Raw genomic sequence first — 16,460 nt, forward strand, 5'->3', positions numbered from 1 at the left:
CCCATCATTACTCTTTCAGTAATTATTTATCTGATAACCATCTCTGCTCATCTTCACTGGCTCTTATGTTTAAAAAAAATAGTTATAAGGGTATAGTTTATATTAATTGAGGGTTTATTATGAGTCAGATCTGAGCTATGTGCTTATCTATACAGTCACACTTAATCCTTTTTGTAACCTAGTAAAGAAGATGTGATTATTAAATGAAGAAACAAACTGAACACAAATTGTTTCAGTTGTCCAAATAGCACAGTTGTTGAATGGCAGAGCTGAGATCAGAACCTAGGAACTTTGCTTCCAGTGCTCGTATTTATAACCACTTGAAACCACCGTCTTGTCTGTAAGGGGGGTAGAACTTTGGCTGGTCCCTGCTACTCCCCTCTGGGTACCCACTGGCTCCCTCGTAGCTGTCACTACCAAACTTACAACCCACTCCAGTATTCTTTTCTGGGAAATTCCGCAGAGTGTGATCAGAGAGGAATTTGTGGCAAGTTTGGTGTGTGACTCAGTCATGTCTGACTCTTTGTGACCCCATGGACTGTAGCCTACCAGGCTCCTCTCTGTTCATGGGTATTTCCAGGCAATAGTACTGGAGTGGCCATTTCCCTCTCCAGGGGATCTTCCCAACCCAAAAGATCGAATCTGGGTCTCCTGCATTGTAGAGAGACGCTTTACCGTCTGAGCCACCAGGGACTGTGGTGAACTTGATCTCTGAATGGTTATTAATGATCAGATCCAATAATCTTTTCTTGCACTTGACTTTCTTTTTTTTTAAAATTTTTATTTTTACTTTATTTTACTTTACAATACTGTATTGGTTTTGCCATACATTGACATGAATCCACCACGGGTGTACATGCATTCCCAAACATGAACCCCCCTGCCACCTCCCTCCCCATAACATCCCTCTGGGTCATCCCCGTGCACCAGCCCCAAGCATGCTGTATCCTGCATCGGACATAGACTTGCGATTCGATTCTTAGATGATAGTATACATGTTTCAATGCCATTCTCCCAAATCATCCCACCCTCTCCCTCTCCCTCTGAGTCCAAAAGTCCGCTGTACACATCTGTGTCTTTTTTGCTGTCTTGCATACAGGGTCATCATTGCCATCTTTCTAGATTCCATATATATGTGTTAGTATACTGTATTGGTGTTTTTCTTTCTGGCTTACTTCACTCTGTATAATCGGCTCCAGTTTCATCCATCTCATCAGAACTGCATTTGACTTTCTTAATTCTATCTTCCTTCTGGAAATTTTTAAACTTTTTTTTTAAAGCAGATATTGCTAAATACAGAAACTGTGTTTCTAGGATATAAGAAGCCTAGGAATGATGGAAAAATAAGGTCAGGTTAATATTGTAAGTAATGTCGCTCAAATGGGATTGAGAAAACACACAAGGGCTTGGCAGCTCTTGCAGGAAAACTGTCCACTTTTCCTTTCCTCCTCATATTTAACTCTCAATGAAGATTTTGAGCAGCCCAAGCAGAGGGAGCTTTGTGTGGTGTCCTGTGTGAATTGTGGGCTCTTAAAATGTTTGATCTGGAAAGCCAGATTACTACATAAAAGACTCCACGTTTTTAAATATAGTCAACAAAAATTTTAGAAAAAGAAAAATTAACAATTCGTATAGGATGTCTAACCAAGCCAGGAAGACACTTTACTTTTTAACAGAAAATTTAACTCTAGAGCCACCTGTTTTTAAGTTTTGGAGACCATCATTTCCAATGAGTAGTAGTGATCAGAGGCAAAGTTTCACAGGTATATGGTTAAATTTTTAAAAAATGAAATGGGTTTTTCCAAACAGCTTTATCTAGCTAATACGACAGACTGTTTTTCCCTTCTAATTACAGACTGTTGTCAGTGCTTTTATGACTCCGAGCTGCCTCCTAGTGGAGGTAGCATGTATAACAACATAGACTTTTCTCATCTGCTTGTACAAGTCATCCAACAAATCATTGTGTGATGTCCAAATAAAAGTTGAGAGTGAAGGTGTAGTCGCTCAATCGTGTGCGATTCTTTGAGATCCTATTGACTGTATGTAGCCGCCAGGTTCCTCCGTCCGTGGGATTTTTCTAGGCAAGAATACTGGAGTGTGTTGCCATTTCCTTCTCCAGGAGATCTTCCGCATCCAGGGATGGAACTCACGCCTCCTGCATTGCGGGCAGGCTCTTTACGGTCAGTTCAGTTCAGTTCAGTTCACTTCAGTCGCTCAGTTGTCTCCGACTCTTTGTGACCCCATGAATTGCAGCATGCCAGGCCTCCCTGTCCATCACCAGCTACCGGAGTTCACGCAAACTCATGTCCATCGAGTCGGTGATGCCATCCAACCATCTCATCCTCTGTCGTCCCCTTCTCCTCCTGGCCCCAATCCCTCCCAGCATCAGAGTCTTTTCCAATGAGTCAACTCTTCCCATGAGGTGGCCAAAGTATTGGAGTTTCAGCTTTAGCATCCTTCCAATGAACACCCAGGACTGATCTCCTTCAGAATGGGCTGGTTGGATCTCTTAGCAGTCCAAGGGACTCTCAAGAGTCTTCTCCAACACCACAGCTCAAAAGCATCAATTCTTTGGCGCTCAGCTTTCTTCACAGTCCAACTCTTCACATCCATACATGACCACTGGAAAAACCATAGCCTTGACTAGACGGACCTGAGTCGGCAAAGTAATGTCTCTGCTTTTGAATATGCTGTCTAGGTTGGTCATAACTTTCCTTCCAAGGAGTAAGCGTCTTTTAATTTCATGGCTGCAATCACCATCTGCAGTGATTTTGGAGCCCCAAAAGATAAAGTCTGACACCGTTTCCACTGTTTCCCCAGCTATTTCCCACGAAGTGATGGGACCAGAGGCCATGATCTTCGTTTTCTGAATGCTGAGCTTTAAGCCAACTTTTTCACTCTCCTCTTTCACTTTCATCAAGAGGCTTTTTAGTTCCTCTTCACTTTCTGCCATAAGGTTGGTGGCATCTGCACATCTGAGGTTACTGACATTTCTCCCGGGAATCTTGATTCCAGCTTGTGCTTCTTCAGCCCAGCGTTTCTCATGATGTACTCTGCATAGAAGTTAAATAAGCAGGGTAACAATATACAGCCTTGACATATTCCATTTCCTATTTGGAACCAGTCTATTGTTCCCTGTCCAGTTCTAACTGTTGCTTCCTGACCTGCATACAGATTTCTCAAGAGGCAAGTCAGGTGGTCTGGTATCCCCATCTCTTTCAGAATTTTCCACACTTTCTTGTGATCCACACAATCAAAGGCTTTGTCATAGTCAATAAAGCAGAAAGCTCTTTTTCTGGAACTCTCTTGCTTTTTCCATGATCCAGCAGATGTTGGCAATTTGATCTCTGGTTCCTCTGCCTTTTCTAAAACCAGCTTGAACATCAGGAATTTCACGGTTCACGTATTGCTGAAGCTTGGCTTGGAGAATTTTAAGCATTACTTTACTAGTGTGTGAGATGAGTGCAATTGTGTGGTAGTTTGAACATTCATAACAATCTAATTTTATAATTAAGAAAAGCTTTGCCTCATTTGCATTTGGGCCATATCTTTTCCTGGCTTCTCTTGCAACCTCTCTGGACACTATTTCTTTACCTCTTGGCAGATACTACTGATTAATTTAATTAATACTTGCTTTAGTCACTAAATTATGTCCAACTCTCCACAACTCCATGGACTGCAGTCCGCCAGGCTCCTCTGTCTGTGGGATTCTCCAGGTAAGAATACTGGAGTGGGTTGCCATTTCCTCCTCCAGGGGATCTTCTTGACCCAGGGATCGAACCTGTGTCTCTTATGTCTCCTGCAGTGACACGCGGGTTCTTTACCACTAATGTCACCCGGGAAACTCATAAGTGATAATAATAGCTTCCATAAACTAAGTATGATTCATGTGCTAGGTATTTTTAGTGTTTTTTAATACTGTCTAATTAAAATCAATCTGAAAATACTTAATGTTTTTCTCCTCTTTGCCCAGTGCCGCCCAACACTGCATGATCTCTGAATGGTCATTAATGATCAAATTCAGCACTCTTTTCTGGGGCTGTGGTGGTGAATAGAATTAAGTTGTTTCTATTCAAGTGGAATTTCTAGCCTGAGCTTCAGTGCTTCCCCACACTCACTGTGGCCTCAACACCTCCTGATTCACACTGGTGTGGAACACACAATTATAAATAAGAAAAGAGGTATAATTATGCCAGTTGCTGTAAAGGAATGCTGCAGTCAGGAAAGACTTGGATGAAAATAACTTATGGCATGAAGGATAAGCTAGAAGTTAGCCAGGTGAGGAGAGAGGTGAAGAGTGTTTTGCTTAGCTTGTTTATTTTGCAGAGGGGGTAGTAAAGGTAGAGGCCCCGATGGGGAAATTAAACATGGGGTTCCCTGGTGACCCAGTGATAAAGAATCCATCTGTCAGTGTAGGAGATGTGGGTTTGATCCCTGGGAAGACCCTCTGGTGAAGGAAATAGCAATCCACCCCAGTATTCTTGCCTGGGAAATCTCATGGACAGAGGAGCTTGGCAGGTTACAGTCCATGGGGTTGCAAAAGAGTCTGGCATGACTTAGTGACTAAACATCAACAAACTGAAAAAAAGAGAGAAGTTCAGAGGGAGAGCAAAGAGGGAAAATTAGGCAAGATTAGGTAGGCTCAGAACCTCCCATTGTGTTTTGCAAAGTTCCTTATAATGCTTTCATAAAATAAACAGCATCTAATTGCAACTAAATACATAATTCATTATTTGTATATTATTTGTCTGAAATAGGTCTTTCCCACTGTGCAGAGCTTCTTGGTGGGATGTGCGGGAAGGGAGCAGGTGGTCATATGTCCTTAACCCATTACTTGCTGCTGCCCTGAACTCCTTCCATAGGCCAGTTCCATTTTAAGTAAAATCCTGCTTTCCTGACAGACATTAATCCATGAACCCAACACATGATTTCCTTACTGAGTTGGTAATATTGTATCCATTCTTTCACTCGCTGGTCTTGGATGAACATGCCTGCGTGCCAAGCAATAACAGGTTCCTTGTGTACTTACGCTTGTCCCAGACTTAAAAGTAGGCATAATGGAGACTCAAGATCTCATCTACAAAGCAGAGGACAACTGTTCCAAAACACTGAATTTCAAGGTATCAGGTGATTTTTTTTTCTGTAGTTTAATTATTCCTGTATTTCAAAACCTGCTTTTGTTTTCCTCTCCTCAGCCCATCTGCCAGGCGGCCTATCAGAATGACCTGGGTCAAGTGTGGCGGTGGGTGAGGGAAGACGGCAACTATATCAACATCCAAGACAGCTTTAATGGAGACACCCCCTTGATCTGCGCTTGCAGGCGGGGGCACATGAGAATTGTTTCCTTCCTTCTGAGAAGAAATGCTGATGTGAATCTCAAAAACCAGGTGAGGCTGTGACTACAGTAATGCCTTTCCCCTTGGCCCAGTGGAAGCAGTGGACGTCATTTGCTTGTTGTTTGCAGCTCTTAATATCAACAAAAATTTTTTTGGCCTTACTTTAGAGAGACTGACACTTACTGAGGCCATGTTATCAGGCTAAAAAGCAAAATCAAGCATAGTTCCATGAGCAGGCATATTTTGTGGGTTTTGTGGCAATTATGTCCTTGCATTTATGAAAAAGCAAAACAAAACAGGAATGGTTCACTCATTTGTCTGCCAAGAGCGTCTTCCTTTCTTTTCCTCCTTCTCCTCTTCCCCAGGCTTCTCTTTGCCCTTCTTCTTTCTCTGCTCATCTTCCTCACTATTACAAAAGTAGTTGGCAAGAGTTCCTGGAAAACAAGTATTGACCTGGTGCTGCTATTTCATTAGTTAGACTTTTGTCTACTATGTCAATGTTCTGATCTCTGGAAGATTCTATAATTTGCTTATGGACTAAAAGAACTTCAGTAAGAAATTTGCAAAGAACAAATATGAGGCTACTTGAAACCAGACAGGAGATGCTGTGAACATCCTTTCAGAACCCGATGGGAATGTCCAGTTCTGGCATCACAGAAAAGCCGACATTTAAAGGACACTGAGTAAACATAAAAAGTCACTCTTTGTAATAATTGTGGATGCCCAGTACCCACTCAAGTACATTCAATGACGGAAAATAGCCCATAAGGCCCCACCGGCCCCTTCCAAGTCACTTCAAAGTCCACATTTGGAGTAATAATTTATTATCAGGAAATGGATCACTGCTGGACTTTCTTGTTTGTGCTTCCTATTTCTTGTGTTGTGGGGCTTAAAAGCAAGTCACGGCTGGGCTGAATCTAACAGATAGGCAGTTTAGTGGAGTGCGACATGATTGCCCCAGCACCCAGCTGAGGAACCAGGTAGGTGGCCTTGTGGTGAGAGCGGGTGGCCAAGACAGATGTGTCTGGGTTCATGCCCTCTTAGGAGACTTGGTGTTTAGGAAGCTGAGAGAGGCAGATGTTTGTCAACACCAGGACGGGCTGAGGAGGCAGCTTAGCTCTGTTTGGCAGAGAACCTGAGCCAGCCTGCTCATGGAGGTCATGGAAAGGACTTCAGTGGCTACTTAAGTAGAGATTTTATGAGAAGTGGTATTTGGTTTGCAATTTAAAAAATATTTTTAATGTTTTTTAAAGGTTTAATCTGTTACATTTTCCCCTATTATTGATTCTTATACATTAATAATTTGAACTGGTGCTTTCTCATTTCTTAGGTCTATGAACTGCCTTCAGGAAGTTCTCCTAACCTAGGAGTTAGGAGTAAGGACTCCTAACTGGAGTCCTTAAAAACAAACAAACAAAACGCTCTGGTGTGTACCATTGATGATTAAGGAGGGGTGGTGGTGGTAGCTTGGTTGCTAAGTCATGTCTGACTCTTGTGATCCCATGGACTGTGGCCTGCCAGGCTTCTCTGTCCTTGGGGATTCTCCAGACAAGAATGCTAGAGTGGGTTGCCATGCCCTCATTCAGGGAATCTTGCCGACTCAGGGATCAAACCCAAGTCTCAAACCTTCACCTCCCGCATTGCAGGTGATTTCTTTATTGCTGAGCCACCAGGAAAGCCCAGATTAAGGACTAACTATAGATTTTCATACTAAATTCAGTCCTTTGTTTATATCTCAATGCATTTTCCCCCCAAACAGAGTGTGATAATCCATCTTCTGATAATTTGTAAAATGTACATTTTATTTACTGTCTTCTTCTGTGGCCCAACTTTTCCTTTAGACTTAACTGTGTTCAATATTCTCGTCAATGGCAAACGGGGTTTATTTGTTAGATGTACTCTTCAGAAAAGGGTGCCATGAGTACCACAAAAATAAACATCACAGACTAAATTTTTTGATATTGTAATTTAAATATCTGAATTTTGAAAAAGTGTTTTATTAATAAAGAGTCATTTTATGAATTTTTTAGAAACAGAGAACCTGCTTGCATTACGCCGTGAAGAAAAGATTTACCTTCTTTGATTATCTACTCATTATCCTCTTAATGCCTGTCCTGCTTATTGGGTATTTCCTCATGGTGAGTACAATACTCATGAGATAAGTGAGTAAGAGTTCGTCAACATGAGTCATTAAGTTTTGCTACACTGGTGAGATGTAAATAAATGGTAACAAAAATAAGCTCTTGGTCTGTATTCTATAAATGGCATTACCAACATATATGCAATGCTATGACTGAAGTAAAGCAAGAAGAAAGGAACCCAGGTCAATCAATCAATGATAAAATAATCTATACAATGTTTGTTTGGAAAAATAAATTAATTTTGATTACGAATCTTCTGAAGGAAAAGCAAAAAATTCTAAATACTAAAAAATCCCCTTCCTACTGTTTATTTTCTCTCTCTCTCACTCGTTTTTTTGTTTTTTTTTTTTTTTTGGTAAGGAGAGTGTAAGTCTGTACATATCTTTCTGAGTTTCTGACTTTTAGGACTCACCCTGGTGTGAATTAAAAAACAGATCCCAGGGGATTTGCATCAGAAGCTGACAAACATAAGAGATCTTTACAGAGAATTTGAAGCCCACCTTTGCCCGTGGTAGATTTATTCATTCCTGAAGGAAGCTTTGGAGTGCAATAATCTGCTTGCATAAAGAAAGATGCAGTTGGTATATGAATACAGTCCTATTATGAGTAGGGAATGAAGCTTGAGTTTTTCCCAAATAGAATGGCAGATTTGCACTAACTCATTCACTTTTTCCCATCTGGTTCCTCTTTTGGCAAGTTCCACATTTGAGAGATGACTCAACATATATGCAATTCATTTCAGTTAAGTGACCAACTCCCTTCCCTTCTTGCTAATAGACTATGGCTGTTAGTTATTCTTGTCAACATAAGCTCCAGAACAAACTCTGCCAGTAGGCAATGTGATTATCTCCTTGAGTAATTAAATGTTATAAATGTTGAAGAACTATAATTAAATATGGTAACATTGATTCTGATACTTGGATTTATGAGAGAGCGGGAAAACTATAATTCACTGACAAACATATAATCTGTTTATACTCAAAAAGTTCTTAAAAATGTATATTTAGTCTACAGCATTCAAATATTTGTAGTTTTGGTGTGTGTGTGGGGGGCAGAATCTGCCATTCACTTCCAAGCCTTTTTAGAGATTATGAAGAAAAAGTCTCAATTATGATTGGTCAGGCTGTTTCAGAATTTGTTGACACACAAACTTGCACTCTAAAACAGTGCAATGTTTAAAGCTGGAGCCTGGGCAAAAAAGATGAATTACAGCGAATAAGTCAGCTCTGATTGTACATGTATTATATTAATTCATGGGGCCTGAAGTTGTAGATATAATGGTCATCTGAGTTAAATTCACCCATTCCAGTCCATTTTAGTTCGCTGATTCCTAGAATGTTGATGTTCACTCTTGCCATCTCCTGTTTGACCACTTCCAATTTGCCTTGATTCATGGACCTGACATTCCAGGTTCCTATACAATATTGCTCTTTACAGCATCGGACCTTGCTTCTATCACCAGTCACATGCACAACTGGGTATTGTTTTTGCTCTGGCTCCATCCCTTCATTCTTTCTGGAGTTATTTCTCCACTGATCTCCAGTAGCATATTGGGCACCTACCGACCCAAGGAGTTCCTTTTTCAGTGTCCTATCATTTTGCCTTTTCATACTATTCATGGGGTTCTCAACGCAAGAAAACTGAAGTGGTTTGCCATTCCCTTCTCCAGTGGACCACATTCTCTCGGATCTCTCCACCATGACCCTCCCGTCTTGGGTGGCCCACATGGCATGGCTTAGTTTCATTGAGATAGACAAGCTTGTGGTCCATGTGATCAGATTGGCTAGTTTTCTGTGATTGTGGTTTCAGTGTGTCTGCCCTCTGATGCATATTGAAAAGCAGAGATATTACTTTGCCGACTAAGGTCCGTCTAGTCAAGGCTATGGTTTTTCCAGTGGTCATGTATGGATGTGAGAGTTGGATTGTGAAGAAAGCTGAGCACTGAAGAATTGATGCTTTTGAACTGTGGTGTTGGACAAGACCCTTGAGAGTCCCTTGGACTGCAAGGAGATCCAACCAGTCCATCCTAAAGGAGATCAGTCCTGGGTGTTCTTTGGTGCTGAAGCTGAAACTCCAATACTCTGGCCACCTGATGCGAAGAATTGACTCATTGGAAAAGACCCTGATGCTGGGAGGGATTGGGGACAAGAGGAGAAGGGGACGACCGAGGATGAGATGGCTGGATGGCATCACCGACTTGATGGACATGAGTTTGAGTGAACTCTGGGAGTTGGTGATGGACAGGGAGGCCTGGCGTGCTGCAGTTCATGGGGTCACAAAGAGTCGGACATGACTGAGCAACTGAACTGAACTGAAGTTGTAAATTTATGATGCATAAGGAATAAATGACATGAGAGGAAATAATCTGGGAAGGGATCAGAAAGGACTGTGTTACATTAGAGGACAGGAGGAGAAAGGCAGATATTGAGGTGGGAGGGAACTGCAAAGAGAAGACAGCTGGATGGAGCTTCCTAAATGATAAAGGGGCTTAACTCCAGGACACGCCCACTTGAATAGGGACAGCCATGCTCCCTACACAGTGGAATGGTGGGGGATGCTCAAAGTGTCCCCCAGAATCTCAGAAAACTAGGCAGGAAAGGTGGATTTCTGAGGAGCCTAGTTAATTTCATTCATGTTTTCAATCATTCACCACATAATTATAAACCTTTTATGTGCCAGACATGGTGCTGGGTATTAGCAATACAATGATGCACCAAACAGGTTTGGTCCTTGTCCTCATGAGAGTTAGATGGTAGTGAAGAATGAGTCACTCAATCAAACAGTGAAAGAAACTTATGAAACTCTCATGAGGTAGTTGGTACACAGAGGGGTCAATGGAGAGGGATGTTGCCTGGACAGGTAGGTCAGAGAAAGCCTGCTGGAGGAAGAGGGGCATAGGGTGAGATATTTACCAGGCAAAGAAGAAAGAGAGGAGGCTTCTAGGCAGAAGAAACAGTCAGTGCAACTCTTCTATGGCACAGTGGAGCCTGTGGGGATGAAAGACTAACAGAGGCCTATGTGGCTGGAGCAAGGTGAGCCGGGGGGTGTGGTTGAGATGGCTGAGGCCGTACGTGGAGGGCAGAATATATGGGGATTGCCACAGGCTGAAGATTTTGCTTTTGTCCCCAGAACAATGGGATGTTATAGAAAGGTTCTGAGTGAAGAAAAGAAAGACAGGTCACTGGACTCCAACCTCAGTAGCATTTGATGGGTCTGGCATGGCGCCCTAGATTTTGCATTTCTAGGTCCCCAGATGCTGATGCTGCTACTCCAGGATTACACTCTGACAACCATGGCTTTCCCTAGTTGTTACGGGAGGGCAGGGGGGAAGTGGGGAGAATTTAAGAATGATACATAGATGCAGCGGGATGTTGGGATTAAAATAAAGCCTATTGATGGGAATATTCCAGATATAAGATGGAGAGCATGTTTGTAAATAACCCTCTCTTGTTCTTCTTGTGCTTGCTGTTGTAACAGGTGTCAAAGACGAAGCAGAATGAGGCTCTTGTACGGAAGCTGCTTAATGCTGGTGTCGAAGTTAATGCCACAGACTGTGTAAGCTTACATCTTTAGTCACTTTGAAATAACATTCAAAATGGTATTTATGGGTAGTATGCTGCTAAGTTGCTTCAGTCATGTCCGACTCTGTGTGACCCCAGAGACGGCAGCCCGCCAGGCTCCCCCACCCCTGGGATTCTCCAAGCAAGAGCACTGGAGTGGGTTGCCATTTCCTTCTCCAATGCATGAAAGTGAAATGTGAAAGTGAAGTCACTCAGTCGTGTCCAACTCGTAGTGACCCCATGGGCTGCAGCCCACCAGGCTCCTCTATCCATGAGATTTTCCAGGCAGGAGTACTGGAGTGGGGTGCCATCGCCTTCTCTGTATGGGTATTATACTTCTCTTGAAGGAGTCAGACATGACTTAGCAACTAAACAGCAACAATATTTGTCATCTATAAATTGCTTGTTTTTTATTTTGTGAAACACTTGAACATTTAGCTGCTCCTTCCTGCTTTCCTGCCTTTCTTCTTCCCGCCCTCCTTCTTTGCCTCACTCCCTCCTGCCCTCCTTTTTCTTCTTCCTTTTTACTGTGTCAGGCAACCTTGAGATTGCCACTGAACTCACGGGATTAATACTTTTATTGAATATAGGACATTTTTAAGAGAACTGCTCCACCAGTAGTGGGAAGGTAATGAAAATGGAGGCTCTGATTACAAAATTCCATTCTCAGTAGTTAAGCTGGGATCCCAATGCCTGTGTGTAAACTGACAGATCCCTTGCCAGTTTTTACGTATACGAGTTGTGGCAAGTTTTAAACTTGCCTGACTCTTGGGTGGTAAGATGAGGACATCACTAGTTCTTACAAGGCTCTTCATGTGAGGCACTGAGCAGAGTGACTGGCACACAGTAAGTGCTCAATGAATCCTAACAGCTGTTGCAGCCAAAACCCCAACTCACTGGTGAGAAGGTCCCCAACTGCAAACTAAGGAAAAATAAGGGCAAAGGTCAAAGAGAAACCCAAATGACAGTAAAAACAGTGATAACAGAAGCAGTGTAAGCTACTTTCTTCCTGTTTAAATATAAGATTTTGAATTCACCTTTTGCCCCATACCCGTGTACTCATCTTCTCTTACATGATAATATAGGGATCAGAAGTTTACTGGCATGAAATTTTGCTTATATTAGTAAAATGAAACTTTGATTCCCAGTTCTTTATTGAAAGGGCATGCAAGTTGAAATTTGATCCTAAGAAAACCAATATTCTTAGGTTTTCTTTATGATCCATGCTGTGTACATCCATGCTGTGTATTTTATGCTGTGTACATCTGTATGTGTGCATGTCTATTACCATTTTTCTGTGATAGAGAAAATGTCCCCACCCCTGTTTGCATTATTGTAATTTAGTTTTGGTTATATTGGTATTGTTTAATGGAGGTAACACACTCTGTGTGTGTGTGTGTGTGCGTGTGTGTGTGTGAGAGAGAGAGAGAGAGAGAGAGAGAGAGAGAGAAAGAAAGAGAGATATAGTAGGAGAATGCCCAAGAGAATACATATATGAAATGAATGTTTTCCCTTTTATTTAAGGTAGAATTTTTGGATTAATTTGGATAGACTGTGCATCATCATTTTCTTAGATAACTTCGAAATGTATTAAGTTAAGATGTTTAAAAAACCTAAAATATTTGTTGCAGGTATTGCTTGGTCTTCTTATTTAAATTCAAAAGTGAATTTTTTTTTCTTTTTAAAATAGTTTTTGCTTTAAGTATTATCTAACCATTTGCGGTTAGAGACTTTATTGGATGACTTCTGATGTCTTGTCTAATTCAAGATTCTGCTTATTTAGTGTTATTTGTTGGAGAAAGCAATGGCACCCCACTCCATTACTCTTGCCTGGAAAATCCCACGGACTGAGGAGCCTGGTGGGCTGCAGTCCATGGAGTCGCTAAGAGTCGGATGCAACTGAGCGACTTCACTTTCACTCTTCATTTTCATGCATTGGAGAAGGAAATGGCAACCCACTCCAGTGTTCTTGCCTGGAGAATCCCAGGGACGGGGGAGCCTGATGGGCTGCTGTCTATGGAGTCGCACAGAGTCGGACAACGACTGTAGCGACTTAGCAGCAGCAGCAGCAGTGTTATTTGTATAACTAAAAATATGTAAAGCACGTGGAATGTCTTGAAAGATCATTTCATCCAGAGCTTTTTAGTTTCTAACTTAGTAGTTGATGATTTTCAACGTGCTACACCAAGGATGTATATAAATGAGTCAACAGAGAGTGTATCTATTTTTAAAAATGTGTTCATAATAATAATTGCAAACTTAATTTCCCTTAAAAAAGGTTTAAAACTTTGCCTATGACTGAAATTTCCCTAGCACATTTTTCTCATTATCTATGTCTCTCTCCATCTCTGGATAGAAAATCACATTTCTGCATACACGCAAGCACATACATGCAGACACACTCTTTCATCACTATTTTTCAAAAATTAAGGCCCCTTTTCCAAATCTAAGTAATGTAGTATATTGCATTTTTAGGTAATTAGATCCTATTTATTTCATATGGAAAAACTCAGATCCAGATCTTCATTTAACATGTTATCATTTAATAAAAAATAAGTGATTGCAGCATTATTTCCTACGATCTTAGAGGAATTTCTGGGGAATAAGATCCAGAGTCAATTTTATTAGTCTTGACAGTCAAGCATACTATTTCTTCACTTCTTGAATATTATTATTCAAAATCATAGTTATTTGGCAGCTTTTTAAAAGACAAAATTTTGGGCATGAATATCTTAGCTATAAATTTCCTTTGACTGTCAGCTAGTGTTTTAAATTAGACCCATCTAGTAGGTCTGCTATTGTATAATACATAATATAAGCTACAACAAAGCAAGGATGGGCAATGACTATGTGGACCAACACTGATCTCGTAGGTGTGCTATAACATCTGAGCACCAGCAACCTTCTTCAGACTGGAGGGGTTTTGATTATGAACCATAAAGGATGATATTTGTAAAAACTTGGGAACTCTTTAAGAGAAAAGATGGTGACATAATCAAGGTGGTGATTGTCCAGAATTGTAGAAAGAAACCTTGGGATAGTTCAGCATCAGCCTTTTATAAGCGGAGTTTGTTTAGTGGAACAGAAAACAAGGGAAGATATGGATGACTTACCGGCTGTTGGTAATATACACACTGAGGCAGAACAGATGTTTTGAGCACAGGAAATGTAATTGCACGTGGATGGTTTGCAGACTGTTGGCTTGGCTTAGTTGTGCAAGACAAAATATGAAAAATGTGTGCTAAAGAAGCCACATGCTCAGTGAGTAAGGGTTCTGATGGGTCCATTGCAGTGTTGGTCTTTTGCGTTTCAGTATGGCTGCACTGCGCTACACTATGCCTGTGAAATGAAGAACCAGACTCTCATTCCTCTGCTCCTTGAAGCCCATGCAAACCCCATGATAAAGAATAAGGTAAGGATCTGTGGACCACGGTCTGAGGTCCTTCCAGCAGCATCGCCTTCTAACGTTGGCCTTGTGTTGACATAAATAAATTGCCCCTGAAGTTGTTAATAGCAAGTTATTAAGGAATCAAGTTATCCCATTAAAGTTAGAACCCAGTGGCATTCAAAGCCCTTGCCAAGCCTGTGAGTCAGTCACACTAAACTGTTTACTAGAGCCTTTGCAGTGACATTTGACTTTCTTGGCGATAACTACAGTTTCTTTTTCTTCTCAGCATGGTGAGACTTCCCTGGATATTGCACAGAGATTAAAATTTTCCCAGATTGAATTAATGCTAAGGAAAGCATCATAATCTTTGCGATCTCATATGAAGAAGTTAGGCCTGGATTGTGTCTCAATCTTGGACTATGGGTCTGCAGACCACTCACGCTGGAGACCCCCGTGGTATGGGGATAAGGTTGGTTGCCATGGGTAACATTTTTGAAGAGCTTTGTATTTCTAATGTCTTTTGCTCAGTGGAGTTCATTGTGGTCACAATCCTTTTCAGAGAGACACTAAAGATGTTGGACTCTCCACATCAGTCAAAAAAAGTTGGTGTTTCAAAGTCAATTTCTCCTGAAGGAAAGGATCAGTGTTCTTCTCTCTTTTCGGTTGCACTGCTCTTATAAAGAGGATGTCCCATCCGTATCCTGCCCCAAGAGATAAACTGTTCCTCTGAGGCTCCTTTGAGTAATAAGACAAAGAATCAAGCATATATATTTGTACAGAATGGTATATGTATGTGTGTAGGTTTAGAGATTTATATGTAAAATTCAACTTCAACAAAATCATGTATCAGTTGTCAACCACAGATATTGGCAAATGCTTCCAGTCAGCTTTTTTTTTTCCTTACAAAGAGCCAGTGTACCAGCACATCTCGAGATGTTTTCTTATCAGTTTACAAACTAGAGCCGTCTTGATTTCAAACGTGATTATGTGACTATCAGATTGTTTGTTCAAAAATATTTTTATGATTCTCTTGTGAATGCAGGGCAGTTACCTTGTCAGTGTAATTTTTATTGATAAAATAAAAATATTGTAAATTATTTGAATAAAATAATTCTTTACAAGAAAGAACTATGTGATGAGGTGGCGTCTGGATTAAACTTCTAGAAGAGAGATAGTGAACATTGAAATATCTGTCTCAAGTTCTTTGTCAGTGAGACAGAACAGAAATAAGCACATTTAAAAATAATTGAATTTTGCAAAGCAAGACTGCATCTTAATTATTTTTATCCATGGACTACACAGTGTGTAGTAACAAATGCAGTCTAAGAATGAAAGGTTTACCATCTCCAAACAGAACAAAGGTCTAACAAAAAAATAAAATCCAGGAAAATTTATTGAACTCTGCACAGTACCTTAAGCACATACTTTATGAGGGAAGCAGTTGTGTGTAGATATAGATTCTGAAGCCCTTAAATGTCTGTTACTACATTATCTAAGATCCATTCACACTGAACTGAGTTATAAGGTGACTTTGAAGACTTAAAAACAAAAAAGTGAAACTTCCAACAAATTGCCAGTATGCCTTTGGTTTGGTGTCAGAGTTCTGCAAAATCACCATATCATGTAATTCATAACTGTTGTCTTTGAAACTGTGTGAAAATTGAACAATTTTCTAAAGAAATAAATCCAGATTTATAAACAAGTTACTTTGCCAACAAAGGTCTGTCTAGTCAAGGCTATGGTTTTTCCAGTATTCATATATGGGTGTGAGAGTTGGCTTATAAAGAAAGCTGAGCGCCGAAGAATTGATGCTTTTGAACTGTGGTGTTGGAGAAAACTCTTGAGAGTCCCTTGAACTGCAAGGAGATCCAACCAGTCCATTCTGAAGGAGATCAGCCCTGGGATTTCTTTGGAAGGAATGATGTTGAAGCTGAAACTCCAATACTTTGGCCACCTAATGTGAAGAACTGACTCACTTGAAAAGACTCTGATGCTGGGAAAGATTGAGGGCAGGAGGAGAAGGGGACGACAGAGG

General features: G+C 40.9%; 1 protein-coding gene across 1 annotated transcript in view; it reads left to right on the forward strand.

Annotated features, from left to right (window-relative positions):
- Positions 1–15,556, forward strand: part of ANKRD22 (ankyrin repeat domain 22) — a 30,044-nt gene extending 14,488 nt beyond the window's left edge. Inside the window, exons 2-6 of the mRNA XM_005698188.3 lie at positions 5,196–5,387; positions 7,367–7,474; positions 10,955–11,032; positions 14,351–14,449; positions 14,712–15,556. Coding sequence (XP_005698245.1) covers positions 5,196–5,387; positions 7,367–7,474; positions 10,955–11,032; positions 14,351–14,449; positions 14,712–14,789 — 555 coding nt within the window. The 3' untranslated portion in view covers positions 14,790–15,556. The remainder of the gene's footprint in view (positions 1–5,195; positions 5,388–7,366; positions 7,475–10,954; positions 11,033–14,350; positions 14,450–14,711) is intronic.

The sequence above is a fragment of the Capra hircus genome, chromosome 26 (assembly GCF_001704415.2).
Source record: "Capra hircus breed San Clemente chromosome 26, ASM170441v1, whole genome shotgun sequence".
In the NCBI taxonomy this organism is placed as follows: domain Eukaryota; kingdom Metazoa; phylum Chordata; class Mammalia; order Artiodactyla; family Bovidae; genus Capra; species Capra hircus.